The following is a 13499-nucleotide window of genomic DNA, read 5'->3' as shown; positions in this document are numbered from 1 at the left end:
AGAAAAAACAGAAAAATTCTTTACACCCTTTCCCCTGTGAGGGTGGGCAGGGCCTGGCACAGGTTGGGCAGAGAAGCTGTGACTTCCCCAGCCCTGGGAGTGTCCAAGGCCAGGTTGGAGCAACCTGGGACAGTGGGAGGTGTCCCTGGTGGCACTGGATTGGCTTTAATGTCCCTTCCAACCCAACCCAGTTGGGAATTCTATGGTTCTATTTATATATATATTATATCTCTCTCTCTCTCTCTCTGTATATATATATATATAGATATATATGTGTGTGTGTTAGTGGTGGAAGAGTTTGCTGTGACAAATGTAATAAACATTTTTCTCCCTGTTCTCCACCAAGGAGAAAAGGTTGAGTTGCAGTCAGTGTTGCTGAACACAGAAGGCTTGGCTTGCACACCAGCCCTTGTTGAGCTGTTCTTCACTCAGGGCTTTGCTTGGGGTCAACCATTTCAGCCAGGAAAACAATCCAGTTCTCCCCACTTACAAGTTCCTCCCTCCTGTTTTACCTGCTGATGGTCTGCTTGGGTGTTCCCTGGCCTGAAACCACTTCCAGCATGTGAGGAGTGGGAGGGAGTCACTCTCAGGGTGCAGCAGAGCTGGGCAGGGGTGACTCCTCTTGGCATTGCTCCCTCCAGGGCTGCCCCTCCTGCCCCTCTCCTGCTCCCCTCCTGCCCAGGACATCCTGGAGGGCATCCCGGACCAAGGGGAGCCTCAGCATCCCTCACTTCAGCCACATGAGGACTTGCCTCATTCCTTGGGAGGTGGGTCTCCTGCCTCCAAAGCTTTTATTGCATGAATTCCCCGGGCTGGGTGATTCATATCTGGAGATTTCTCTGGATAATTAAAACCAGGCTCTGATTAGAGCTCCTCGGAGGTGCATCAGGCTCTGAGGTATTACCTGAGGAAAACACTCTCATTAATGGCTGCATAAATCGCCCATGCAAAGATGAGAGAAGGGACAATTTCAAATTTTTCACTGGCTGCAGGGAAAGGCTTATTCTTCATTATTTAGGACCAGATCACAGAGCTTTCATTTAGACTGATGGGCTCTTACACTCAGGAGTGGCTCTGCAGAGCCCATTGGAGAGTGGTGCTCAGCAAGGGGAGGGAGGGAGGGCTCCATGGCACCCATTGGGGGAAATCACTCAAAAAAATCATTTGAGAACACCACAAGAGTTCACAGATAATGGGAGTGTGGCTGCTGTTACCTCTGGTGAGCAGTGTCACTGTATAAAACCAAAAATAGCTTATTTGCAGAGTGGATGAGCAGCCACCAGTTCTTAATGTTTCCATTTAATTTTATGAGAGATCCCTTTATGTTTCCTCCTCTCTGCTGCCCTCCCCACACTGATTTTCTCATTCTTCAGCATTCTTAAATGCTGAGCTGTCAGGAATTGAGCTGTGGTGCTTCTGACTGGATCTGAGTCAAATACTTCAGGGTTTGCCTCAGGTAGGAATAAATATAAAGATGCAGAGAGTGATAGAAAAGCATCAAGAATTCTTTGTGAACTCTTGTTCCTGTGCTGTCATAACACCCCTGAGCAGCTGATCACGGCCTGGGCAGCTCTGTCCTGTGTCCCTACTGAATTTTCTGTCTCAAATGCAAAGCTGATTTAAATAGAATTTATGGGGACAACTTAACTGTGCCAGCAATAAGTCCTGGGGAAGGAGACGAGAACAAGGGCCAAAGATCACAGCCCAGCGTGACTCACCAAACTCAGGCCTGCTTGGCATTGCTGCAGAATCCAGGGCCTATTTTTGCATGAAAAGCAGTTCTTCCCAAAGCTATTCAAATGCCAGAAATAAGAGATTATTATGACTTCATGTCATGTTGAAAGACAGGTGGAGGAGAGCACAATGTTTGTGTTGGATTCAAACGTCTGCTGAAATCGTCCCTGTCATCCCTAATTGATGTTGCATCTGTCTTTACATTGGGACTATTGAGGGGAAAAAAAAAAGCTGAAGATCTTATTCAGAGAAATAATTACAGTTATACACTGGGAGATGCAAAATTAAAGTACATGGGGGGAAGGGAGCCACATCCTATAATTTATCAAATTCCTCTGTCCCTGAACAATGCTGGGCAGCACAGAGGCACTGCTGCCAGGGGACAGCACTGGGCACACCAGGCACTGCCTCTCATTTATTCCATCCAGTTTGTGTTGTGTTTGGAGTGTTAGTTCCCAACTGTGCAAAGCCACAGCAGAGAAACAGTGACAGGCTTTACTGAGAGCACAGCCGGGTCCCCAGGCACGAGTGAGGCTGCAGGAATGGGCTGGAGAGGGAAAAGGAAGGCAATTCCACTGCTCTGTGGCTGCAGGAATGGGCTGAAGGGAAAGGAAGGCAATTCCACTGTTCTGTGGCTGCAGGAATGGGCTGGAGAGGGAAAAGGAAGGCAATTCCACTGCTCTGTGGCTGCAGGAATGGGCTGGAGAGGGGAAGGAAGGCAATTCCACTGCTCTGTGGCTGCAGGAATGGGCTGGAGAGGGGAAGGAAGGCAATTCCACTGCTCTGTGGCTGCAGGAATGGGCTGGAGAGGGGAAGGAAGGCAATTCCACTGCTCTGTGGCTGCAGGAATGGGCTGGAGAGGGGAAGGAAGGCAATTCCACTGCTCTGTGGCTGCAGGAATGGGCTGGAGAGGGAAAAGGAAGGCAATTCCACTGCTCTGTGGCTGCAGGAATGGGCTGGAGAGGGGAAGGAAGGCAATTCCACTGCTCTGTGGCTGGAGGGGAAGGAAGGCAATTCCACTGCTCTGTGGCTTTCAGAGTTTCACCCTCCAAAGTCCTTCAGTGTGATGTGGTTACAGCAGCACTAAATCTGCATTAGTCTGACAAACTTTCTCGCAGCCACTGAGGGTTATTAATGGAAGCAGCCTATGAAGGAGCTCTTCAGTAGATCCCTCACATCCCACTTGTGTGGCTTGCAGGGCTTTTTTCCTTTTTCTTGCTCCTTTTCCTCGTGGTTGTGTGGATGTTTAGCTTAATCCATCCCAGCTTGATTTGTAAATTTTAATACAAAGAACCAACTTCATCTGGTAAAAACTGAAGCTGCTCTGTGCAAACCGGTGGCACTGAGGCCCCAACACCCCTCTCTGGGCACCTGCAGCAGGGCTGGGCTGGCACTCAGGGTTTATATTAGTGGGGTAAAACATGTGTCACTTGCCAGTGCTCTTGCCAGACACAAAGTTCCTCCAAGGGCTGGATCCCTCTGCTCTGGGCCAGGCTGGGAGAGCTGAGGGGGTCACCTGGAGAAGAGACCAGGGAGACCTGAGAGCCCCTTCCAGAGCCTAAAGGGGCTCCAGGAGAGCTGGAGAGGGACTTGGGACAAGGGATGGAAGGACAGGACACAGGGAATGGCTTCCCAGTGCCAGAGGGCAGGGAAAGGTGGGATGTTGGGAAGGAATTCCTGGCTGTGAGGGTGGGCAGGTCCTGGCACAGGTGCCCAGAGAAGCTGTGGCTGCCCCATCCGTGGGAGTGTCCAAGGCCAGGTTGGAATAACCTGGACTGGTGGGAGGTGTCCCTGCCCATGGCAGGGGGTGGAGCTGGATGAGCTTCAAGGACCCTCCCAGCCCAACCCATTCCATGATTCTTTCCCCCTCTGCTTCTCCCTGTTGCTGTCCTTTACCGAGTCTCCCCCTGCAGCTCCACTTTGGAGGGTTCCTGCACAACCCACTGGCTCCACCCCTGGGAATTATGAGCTGGAGCCCCACCAGGTGCTTCTCACGTCCCAGAGGTGAGCCCAAGCAGCTGCTTGGCCTTGTGGGAGTGAAGTGTCCTGGCAGGGGCTGTGGGGACACCACTTTGGAGGAGCTGTGCCCTGGAGCTGTCCCAGCACGGGGCAGTGGTGGCTGCTCTGCTGGGGTCAGTCCAGCCCAGGGGGTGTTTCCCGCAGCAGTTCAGGCCCTTGGGGCTGGTTTTCCTGCCCACTGTGTGTGCAGAGCAGGTCAGGGTGGGCAAGAGGAGGGAAGCCACTCCAGGACTGTCAGCTCAGTGCCACATCCAGAGCAGTGCCAAGGCAGCAGTGGCAGTGCCCCTGGGGAGCAGTGTCTGCAGAAATCCAGTGCCCCAAACCCACCAAGGCTGGCAGGGTTGGTGCCTGCTGTGCCACTTGCTCTGCCCTGGGATCTGCTTTACTGCCAGAGTGCAGATCCCTTGCCCTCATCCAGTGGATAACTCCAATTTTATAGAAGTTGTGGGAATTTCATTTACAATTCACCCCCAGAACGTTGTTTAAGAAGTCTTGGAAGTGTAATTTTATACCAGTGAATTGTGAACCAGAGCCTCAGGCTGGCAGATAATTCCCTGGTATCCAGGCAATGGAGTTTATGTATAGAACTGCTTCCTGCAGCTTCAAGGGCTTCTTCTTCTGATGGTTGTCTGTCTAATTTCTGTCTCATGCTTGTGAAACCAGGATTTTGCTCAGAAATTTGGAATCTGTGGTTGGAGCATGAGATAATGCAGAGGTGTGTCAACCTCAGCAGGTTTTATAGTCCTGGAAATTGAAAACTAATTGCTTATCAGAAATGTTCATCAGCAGGTTCCAAGGTAAATATTAAAGTTTCACATGACAGAAGCTTCAGTGCCTGCAGCTGGAGGGGAGCTGGGATGGAGCTGGGAGGGCTGGCTGGGAAATTCAGGTGCTTTTTCCAGCACAGCTCCACAGGATGTGCATGTCCAGGTGCAATTCTCACTCCTCCTTTACATTTGCAATTCAGTGTGTGGAGGAGTCTCCAAACCCCAAATGTTCCCTCAGGAGTAACTCAGAGGAACATGAAGTGCCACCAACTGACTGTGGCCCCATCTCCAGTGTCCCCTGGACATGTGGGAGTAAATCAGTGCTGTGCTGGGTGTCAGTGGCCTCTGGAAGGTTCCCTTTCCCCCCTTTCCATTTCCTTACCTCAATCAGCTCCACAGTGACTCATCCCACCCTTGGAAGTGGGAAGACATCCCTGATCCCTCATTCCTAAAGGAAGGACTTGGCTGCTGCAGGAGCAGCCCAGGCATTTTAATTCAGGTGCCTTCAGGAGCCAGTGTCATTCTTCCCCAAACTTCAACAAAGAGACACAAGAAATAATGCTGCTTAATTGTCCCAGCTTATAAATAGCCCATTCACAGGGACAGAATTGTAATTTTAATGCTGCAATCAGGAGGAGAAATACACATTTTTCTACATCTGTGTCTGAATTTCATTTCTGGGACCTCACGCTGAGACTCAAAGCTATAAATGATCACACGTGTGTGTTTAGAAATACAAAATGCATTTATTTATTTACAATTTATTGTCTGACTTTTTAATTACACAGCACAGTAGATACATTACAGAAATGCACACACAAAGCATTTGTTGTTTAAGTAATCCAAGGATATATTTGACTTCAAACTGAGCAGAGAGGACTATTTAAAATAATTGTTTTTCTTGATTTTACTAATACAAATGTTACTTGTCTCTTTTTGCACTCCCTTTTTTCAGATTTATTTACTTAGATAGGAAGGAACTGAGCTTGTATTAAGTTTTTTCTGTGTTTTAATGTGGGTTTTATTAAGCTCTCCAGCATGGACCATGCCTCTTTATAAATAAAGCCCTGATCATGTGTTACTAGAAACCACATTTCAAGCTGTACTTTTGCCAGACTTGGTTAAGCTTTTGTAGGAAGGGACATTATAATTGTGTGATTAATCTTCAGAAAAGGGAAGTTTTGGCTCTGCAGTATTTTTTGCTGTATGAACTTCAGAGATTTATAAAACTGCCCTGTAAGTGTGTTTATGATGACTTTGAGCTGCTTTGGTGGCACTCAGAGGTTGGTGCCTGTGCAGATCAGTGCTCTGAGCTGCAGGGCATCTCCTGCAGTGCCCCAGGGAGGGGACCAGGGAGGGAGGGAATCTGGGGGTTGTGTTTCTCCCAGCAATGCACTGATCCAACCTCTGGCCAGGGGTGTTTTATGCCATTGTGCAGCAGGAAATGTGCAGGGCTGAGAAAGGGCCCCTCAGTGCTGAGAGCCCACTGAGGTGTGTGGTACCCCCAAACCAGCCCACTGAGGTGTGTGGTACCCTTAAACCAGCCCACTGAGGTGTGTGGTACCCCCAAACCACCCAGCTGAGGTGTGTGATACCCCCAAACCAGCCCAGCTGAGGTGTGTGGTATCCCCCAAACCACCCAGCTGAGGTGTGTGGTACCCCCAAACCAGCCCAGCTGAGGTGTGTGGTATCCCCCAAACCACCCAGCTGAGGTGTGTGGTACCCCTAAACCACCCAGCTGAGGTGTGTGGTACCCCCCAACCAGCCCACTGAGGTGTGTGGGTGCCCCCAAACCAGCCCACTGAGGTGTGTGGTACCCCCAAACCAGCCCACTGAGGTGTGTGGGTGCCCCCAAACCAGCCATGGGGTGCCCACCATGTCCCTGTTGCCAGGAGAATGGTTCATCTTTCCTCAGCCTGTCCTGGCAGTGCCATCCCTGCACCTGGCTCTGCTTACTGACCCCCTGAGTTCATGATCCTGCAGACCATTTTCCATCCCAGGAGCCCCTGACCATGTGAATAGCTCTGCTGATTGCAGGGGCTGGCACTGCCTTGTCCCAGCAGAGTATGATCCTCCTGCAGGGCCAGGTCCTTGGATCACATTTGTATGTGGCAAACCATGGCACAAGGTTGTTTTTTGAAAGCCTCCATTGAAAACAAAACCAGCTGAAACTGTGCCAGAAGCCTCATGTCAAGTTTTCTGGCTGTGTTCTTCTTTGGGTGTTTGCAAGCTTTACTTTTCATGCTAATTTTAAATATCAAACCCCCAGCCTGGGAGTGCCTGGGAGCTGGATTGGCAGGTCTCAGCCTCCACTGCACATGCAAATATCAGCCTGTGCTCACACATGGCCACTTGCTGGACCAGAACTGGGGTCATTATCCCAGACCTGGAGAGCTCTGGGTGGACAAGGGGTATGTGCACAACAGCCCAGAGCAGGATGCTCTGAGCCAGGAGGGGAACAGAGCACAACACAGAGCTGAATTTACCTCTGCTCGAGAATCCAAACACTGAACATGTTTTGCAGAACCCTGATTTTTCTTTTTTAGCTCTTCCAATTCACAACAGGTAAGTAATCAGCCTTCAATCAACTGCCTATTTCCAGACCAGTTATTTGAGCTATTTTGTGACTTTAAAGCAATTCCTGACCTTCATCTCTTGGATGACATGCAGAGTTTCTTTAATGGTGCTGAGGACAGAACAGGAGCCCAGTAACACCTACAGAATTCACCTCGCTGGCGTTTTGTTAATTTTCACTTTATTAAGCAGATGAAAGGAGAGCAGTTCCCTCCCGGGCTCCCTCGCAGGCTCTGTGCGGGCTCTGTGCGGGCTCCTTGACTGGCTCTGTGCAGGCTCTGTGCAGGCTCTGTCCGGGCTCTGTGCCAGCTCTGTGCCGGCTCTGTCCGGGCTCCTTGACTGGCTCTGTGCGGGCTCTGTGCGGTCTCACCAGCACAGCCCGCGGCGGCTCCGGGCAGCGAGCAGAGCCTCAGGCGTGTGTCTGTCTGTCTGTCTGTGTGTTTGTGTGTCTGTCCGCAGGTGTGCGCTGTGACAGCACCTGCGCCCAGGGCCGCTGGGGCCCCAACTGCTCCATCTCGTGTGGCTGCGAGAACGGCGGCTCCTGCTCGCCCCAGGACGGCTCCTGTGACTGCGCCCCCGGCTACCGGGGCCCGCTGTGCCAGAGGAGTGAGTGCGGGGCACTTGAGGGTGGGGACGCCCCTGGGTGGCACCGGGCACACAGACACAGCCTCTGAGCTGCCTGAGCTCCCCAGGGTGGCACCGGGCACACAGACACAGCCTCTGAGCTGCCTGAACTCCCCAGGGTGGCACCGGGCACACAGACACAGCCCCTGAGCTGCCTGAGCTCCCCGGGGTGGCACCGGGCACACAGACACAGCCCCTGAGCTGCCTGAGCTCCCCAGGCTGGCACTGGGCACACAGACACAGCCTCTGAGCTGCCTGAGCTCCCCAAGGGTGGCACTGGGCACGCAGACACAGCCTCTGAACTCCCCAGGGTGGCACCGGGCACACAGACACAGCCTCTGAGCTGTCTGAGCTCCCCAGGGTAGCACCAGGCACACAGACACAGCCCCTGAGCTGCCTGAGCTCCCCAGGCTGGCACCGGGCACACAGACACAGCCTCTGAGCTGCCTGAGCTCACCAGGGTGGCACCGGGCACACAGACCTGAGAGGGTCAAAAAATAACTTCACAATCCCAGTTATGGGGGTAGAAACTGGAATGCCTTTATTGAATACCCAACACTCAATTTAAGGGCCTCAGGGCAGCCCATGCTAATGGGAGAGTTATGGTGATCTTTGGAGGGTTTATGTTAACTAGAGACTTAAACCAGACCTTGCTAAGTTGCACAAACAGTTACTGTTTCTCATACTGGGGATTTCCATGAGGGGAAGAGAACAAAAGGTTACAACATGGTCTGATGACATTCATTCTAGAGTCCTTTCTTATCTCAAGGCAGGAGACAGCTTTATCCTCAAGTTGAGTATCACCAGGCCTCCTCTGTTCTTGGTGACAATTTCTCTCAGCCTTTGGTGACCAAAGCTTGTCAGGCTTTTGCTGCTGGAAGCTGATTTTCAGGTTCCAACACAGACCCACAGCTCCTGACCTGCCTGAGCTCCCCAAGGGAGAAAGAGCCAAAAAAGTGCTTCGTGATGGGAAAGTGTTGAGTTTCTTCTTCTGGAAGTCACAGGTGACCAGAAAGGAGCAGCACCTTTCCATGCCAAACCTGGCAGGACACAGGTTTGCAGTGAGGTCCTGGAGATCTATAGGAGACCTTTTAAACAGAGTCAGGTCCCACCCATCATGTAATGACAAGTGGATGAGCCTTGGCATCAAAATAACAAGGCAATGTTTTCCTGTGTGCCAGAAAAAGAAGCAGCTCCTGAAATAGCTGCTGTCTGATGCTCTGCTGCTCCTTATTCAAATGTGCCAAGCAGATAAAAACCCTCTCATTTGCTTTATCTGGGAAGCTGCATTTGCCCCTCAGGGACCCCAATCCACTGATCCAAACTACACACAACCACCTTCCCGTGTAAACAGCAAGGGGGGTTGTCTTTCTTTCCTGCAGCAGCTCTTCTTCTTCCTCCTGTAGGACATTCTGCATTCCCAGTTCATGCATCCCCTTTGATTTCACCAGTTACACCTGACACTGGAGCACACTCATCTCTAAAAATAATTTGTAGCTGACAGTTTTTATTTAAAGCCATTATAACGATGACCTCTAGCACCGCTGTAGTTAATGGCCTATAAGCATTTCCATTATAAACCCCAATTTCCAGGTGCTTCAGCATATCTATGCAGCTGTAAAACCTCTCTCCAAGGCTGAGATGTGGTGCTCAGAGCTTCAGGGAAACTGGGGAAGAAAATGTTTTACAAATGTGAAACCTTAAGAGTGCAAAACTTCCAGAAGTTAATAGTGTCTGACCTTCCTAAGATGAGAAAAACCAGCTCAGTTTTATCAGCTGGTGGCACACGGGCTACAAGAGGCAATCCACGTCCCACTCTGCAAGTCCAGTCACCAGGCTGCTCCCTGAGGATGTTTGCTGGGGATCCAGTGGGGAGAAATTTTCTTCCTGTGGCTGCTGCTGCTGTTGCCTCTTGTTGCTGAAATGCCTCTGTGAGCACATGGCACAGGAATTCAGCTGCTTCCATCTCTTCCCTGGGATTTGGGCTTGAGACTGCCTGGAGAGGAGGACAACTTCAGCTTGCTAAGCTGGTTCTCAAAATCATCCACATTTTTCTCTTGGAAATTCAATTAGGAACAGAATCCAGGCTGTGCAGGGCAGCACTGAGGGTGACGCTGAGGATGATTCTCAGCCGACTCGCTCTGTCGCTGTAATCAGGATTACAGGAGACACCGCGATAGTTTCGTGCTCTTAAGCCTGCAGAAATGTCTCCAGCAATGATCCAGGGTGTTTTAAAGCCAGTATATATCTCAACAAAGCTGTCAGCTAAGTTCCAGCTGGAAATGTGCAGTGGTGTGGGAGCCTGACACCCTCTGTGAACATCCAGAGCAACAGAAAATTCGCGTTTGGTGGGAAAATAGAACGGACGTGATGAAGTAACCACTGAGCCAGAACTGCAGAGCAGAGAATCACAGGAGTAAAGTAAAAACATATCAGGTCATTTCTGCAGTCACTTACTGCAATTTGACACTTCTTTGTGTTCTCTGTTGCAGTGAGTGTTTGGACAGTGGATGGTTTTTCACTCCACGTGTGCTTAGGAGCAGCAGTCCCTGTTCAGAAGGGATCCTGAGCCATCATCTGGGCTCTGTCCCCCATGTACAAATTTGTAATAATCTCAGCCCAGGCTTTAGGCAAATTAAGCACAGAGTTCATGGCAGGTTTGCTCAGCTATCCTGTGCCATTACTGATGCAAAGCAGGTGATTTTGTGTGCTGTCACTGTAATTACCATCTTTAGATTCTGTTCATCACTGATGCCTGTGCTCCTGCCATGACATGATAACCTGCCTGCCCCAGCAGGGCACAGGTATCGCTCCTGATAGGTCTGGAGATCAGCTTTTGGCAGAGTTGTTTAGGCATGAAATATTGTTTCCTAATGCCCCTTCTCTGAATTGTCAGCTCAGTTTCCAAGGGAAGTGCTATCCTGAGTTTGTGTTGTCTGTACATGTGTGCATGTTTCTCTTCCTACCCTCCTTAAAAGCTTTGGAATGTGTGTTATTATCCATGTCTGCTGCAGGCTCTGAGGTGTCAAACATCTTAAACTCCCACATTCTGTCAAAGAGTTTCTCTGGAGTAGGTTGGAGAAACTCAAATGAGTGTCCTGAAAGAGAGAGGCTGCTGAGAGCCCCACTGTGTCATCAAATAGCCAAGGGCTTGCCTGAGGTGGGAAGGTGGGAAGGTGGGAGTGTCTGCACACAGGAGCGTTTTCCTCAGAGCTTGCACCTCATCAGACATGGAACAATCCAACAGACTTCATCCTTTCAGCTGTGCACAAAACTCTGTTTTAGGAGTGAAGAAATAACTATTTGGAATGAAGCCAGAGAATTCTCGAGCTCTCAGCAATGAGGAGACTTTGGGGAGCCTGTGACAGCCTCTTGTGCTTTGTTTCAGTTTGCCCCCCTGGTTTCTATGGGCACCACTGTGGCCAGCCCTGCCCGCAGTGTGTGCACAGCACCGGGCCCTGCCACCACGTGTCGGGACACTGTGACTGCCTGCCTGGCTTCTTTGGGCCCCTCTGCAACCAAGGTAGGACCCCAAACCCCCCCTCCTCCTCCTTCCTCAGGGTCTGGGGCTCTGCAGCCAGGCCCACCAAGGGGTTCCTGCCTTTTCCCCTTGTTTCAGCACTTTAGATCCCAAGAAATTCTTTCCTTCAGAGGGGAAATGCAAATGGGTCCTTAGTCACCCTTTTGTAAATCTGATGTGCTCCTGCTTTCATAAATCCAGGTCTGCAGTGCTGGATTGAAATGCCTATGGAATGAGACACCTGCTGTAAATACATCAGCATCCAATGGGTTCATTTTTCTCCCTGCTCAGCCCCTGCTGCCCTGAATGCTGATGGCCCCTCTGCTGGTGTGATCAGAGCAGCAGGACCTGCAGGGCCAGGGGCTCAGCCCCAACACCCCGTGGGCACTGCCACCCCACTGCCACCGGGCAGGATCGTGGGCACGAGAGCAGGGGCAGAAAATTTGCAGTAAGGCAGAGAAAGTGAGTTCATTTTCACAGGTGAAGAGGAGCTTCAGCTCCCCCAAATGTCCATCCCCTTTCTGTACCTTTGGAAGTTACTCCACTTTTAACTACAGGGGGTTTTAACTTCAGTGCTCTGCAGTCTCCTTTCAGCTGCTGTGGGTATTTCCTGCACAGACCTTGAGGAGGTGACTGCCCTTTGTGAAGTCACCATCCCCCCAAAGCTCAGTGTCCCTTCTCCATGATCTGCTTTTCCACAGGTTGGGAATTGCAGGCAGCACTTTCACAGAATCATTAAACATGGATTAAGTGTAACCATGTTTTCCTTTTCCTGTGCTGTATAGTCAACTAAACATTATAGCAATTAATTTATTAAAACGAACACATTTCAGTGAATTTGTCCATTTTATGTGAAATGTTAGCCAGATTTCAAAGCATAAGCAGGTCTAATTATCCTCTTAAGAAAACTATTTTATTTTTTGCTCAGATGTTCAGCACTTCTAGTTTTACTTTGAAATGTTGATCTATCCAGTAAATTAATTTTAAAATATTCATGTCCTAATTAAAATCAATTTGTGTTGCAGTTTGTCATAATGAGTTAACATGTAACTTTATTTTGTAGAAAGAAAAATGCTAATTAATGTTTTCCATTAGAAAAAAAACATGAAATGAAAATTCCACTTTGGAATTTCCACCTCCTTTGTGGCAGCAGGAACTCTTCCAGCAGCAGCAGCAGCACGTGCTGTGGGGAGCTGTGTCACCCCAAAGCTCCACAGGCTGTGCCCAGGGCTCTGAGTTTCTGAGCATCTCTCCCAGTCCTGCAGCTGGATGGGTTGGCAGTGTCCTGTTCTCTGCTGGCATCCCCCAGGGGTTTGGGAGTCCCACTGCAGAGCTGAGTGCTAATTAACATCCCTGCCTGCTGCACAATCAGCTCACTGCTGAGGAAAGCAGCACCAACCTTGCTTTCCAGCTCTGTGGAAAAATGGTTGAGACATTTAAAAGTTCTTGTGTTTGGGTCTCACCAGAGAGCTGATGTGTCCAACTAAGTTTAAACTAAGAACAAACGTTTTGTCCTCCATCTGTGTTGGCATTCCAGGGGGCATCATCCCATTTCCCTCCCCTGGTGAGGATCCAGCAGCTCCCTGTGTGCTTTGGGGAAGTGGCCCCTGGTGCCTCTGCCAGCAGCTCTGGCTGGGTCACAAATCCCAGCCTGATCCATCAGGATTTATTCCATGTTGCAGTGCAAATCACCTCCTGTTCTGAGTAAAGTCTTTTGAGAACTACTTTTTTGGACCCATAAACCCCCCATTGAGGTGATGTTCTCTATCTCCATCTTAAAGATGCCATAAATAGTGCCTGGAGCTGCTGGATGTGGAGCCCTGGAAGTGAGTAATGGTGTGGCCTGTAGGAGAGCCTGGGCTGGCAGATCATTGCAGTTTTGCTCTGTCTGTGATTTGAGGGCTTTTCTTTCCCCTCTCTTTCTGTCTGTGCATTGTTCTTTCCATTGTGGTTGTATATTGTGCTCAGTTTTATCTCTTTTCACTTAGGAACTGTTCTGTTTAGCACATGATTTGAAAGGCAAACCCAACTGCACCCACTGCTGCAGATAAGCCCAGAGTGCACAGCAATGCAGGCAGGAAACAATCCTGGGCACATTCTCTGCTTTCTGCTGGAGTAAGAGTAGAGGATGGCATATTATATAAAAGCCCATGAATCACAGCTCAGGATTTCAATCTGTGGCTGATTCACAGTCAGGATAGATTGAGGTCACCTGCAGAGACTACTTTTGAGAAAGTGAGAGAGGCTGGAGTGGTGAAACA

At 50.0% G+C, this 13499-nt stretch overlaps 1 protein-coding gene across 13 annotated transcripts in view; it reads left to right on the top strand.

Annotated features, from left to right (window-relative positions):
• The window catches only part of MEGF11 (multiple EGF like domains 11), a 274889-nt gene that overhangs the window by 228729 nt on the left and 32661 nt on the right, over positions 1 to 13499 (top strand). For all 13 annotated transcript variants that reach the window (XM_071568006.1, XM_071568011.1, XM_071568015.1 and 10 more), the window contains 2 exons: positions 7554 to 7700; positions 11107 to 11241. In XM_071568006.1, coding sequence (XP_071424107.1) covers positions 7554 to 7700; positions 11107 to 11241 — 282 coding nt within the window. The remainder of the gene's footprint in view (positions 1 to 7553; positions 7701 to 11106; positions 11242 to 13499) is intronic.

Source organism: Pithys albifrons, chromosome 13, assembly GCF_047495875.1.
Source record: "Pithys albifrons albifrons isolate INPA30051 chromosome 13, PitAlb_v1, whole genome shotgun sequence".
Taxonomy (NCBI): Eukaryota; Metazoa; Chordata; class Aves; order Passeriformes; family Thamnophilidae; genus Pithys; species Pithys albifrons.
Note: the sequence above shows the minus strand (reverse complement) of the source record. Positions and strands in the feature narration are given on the sequence as shown.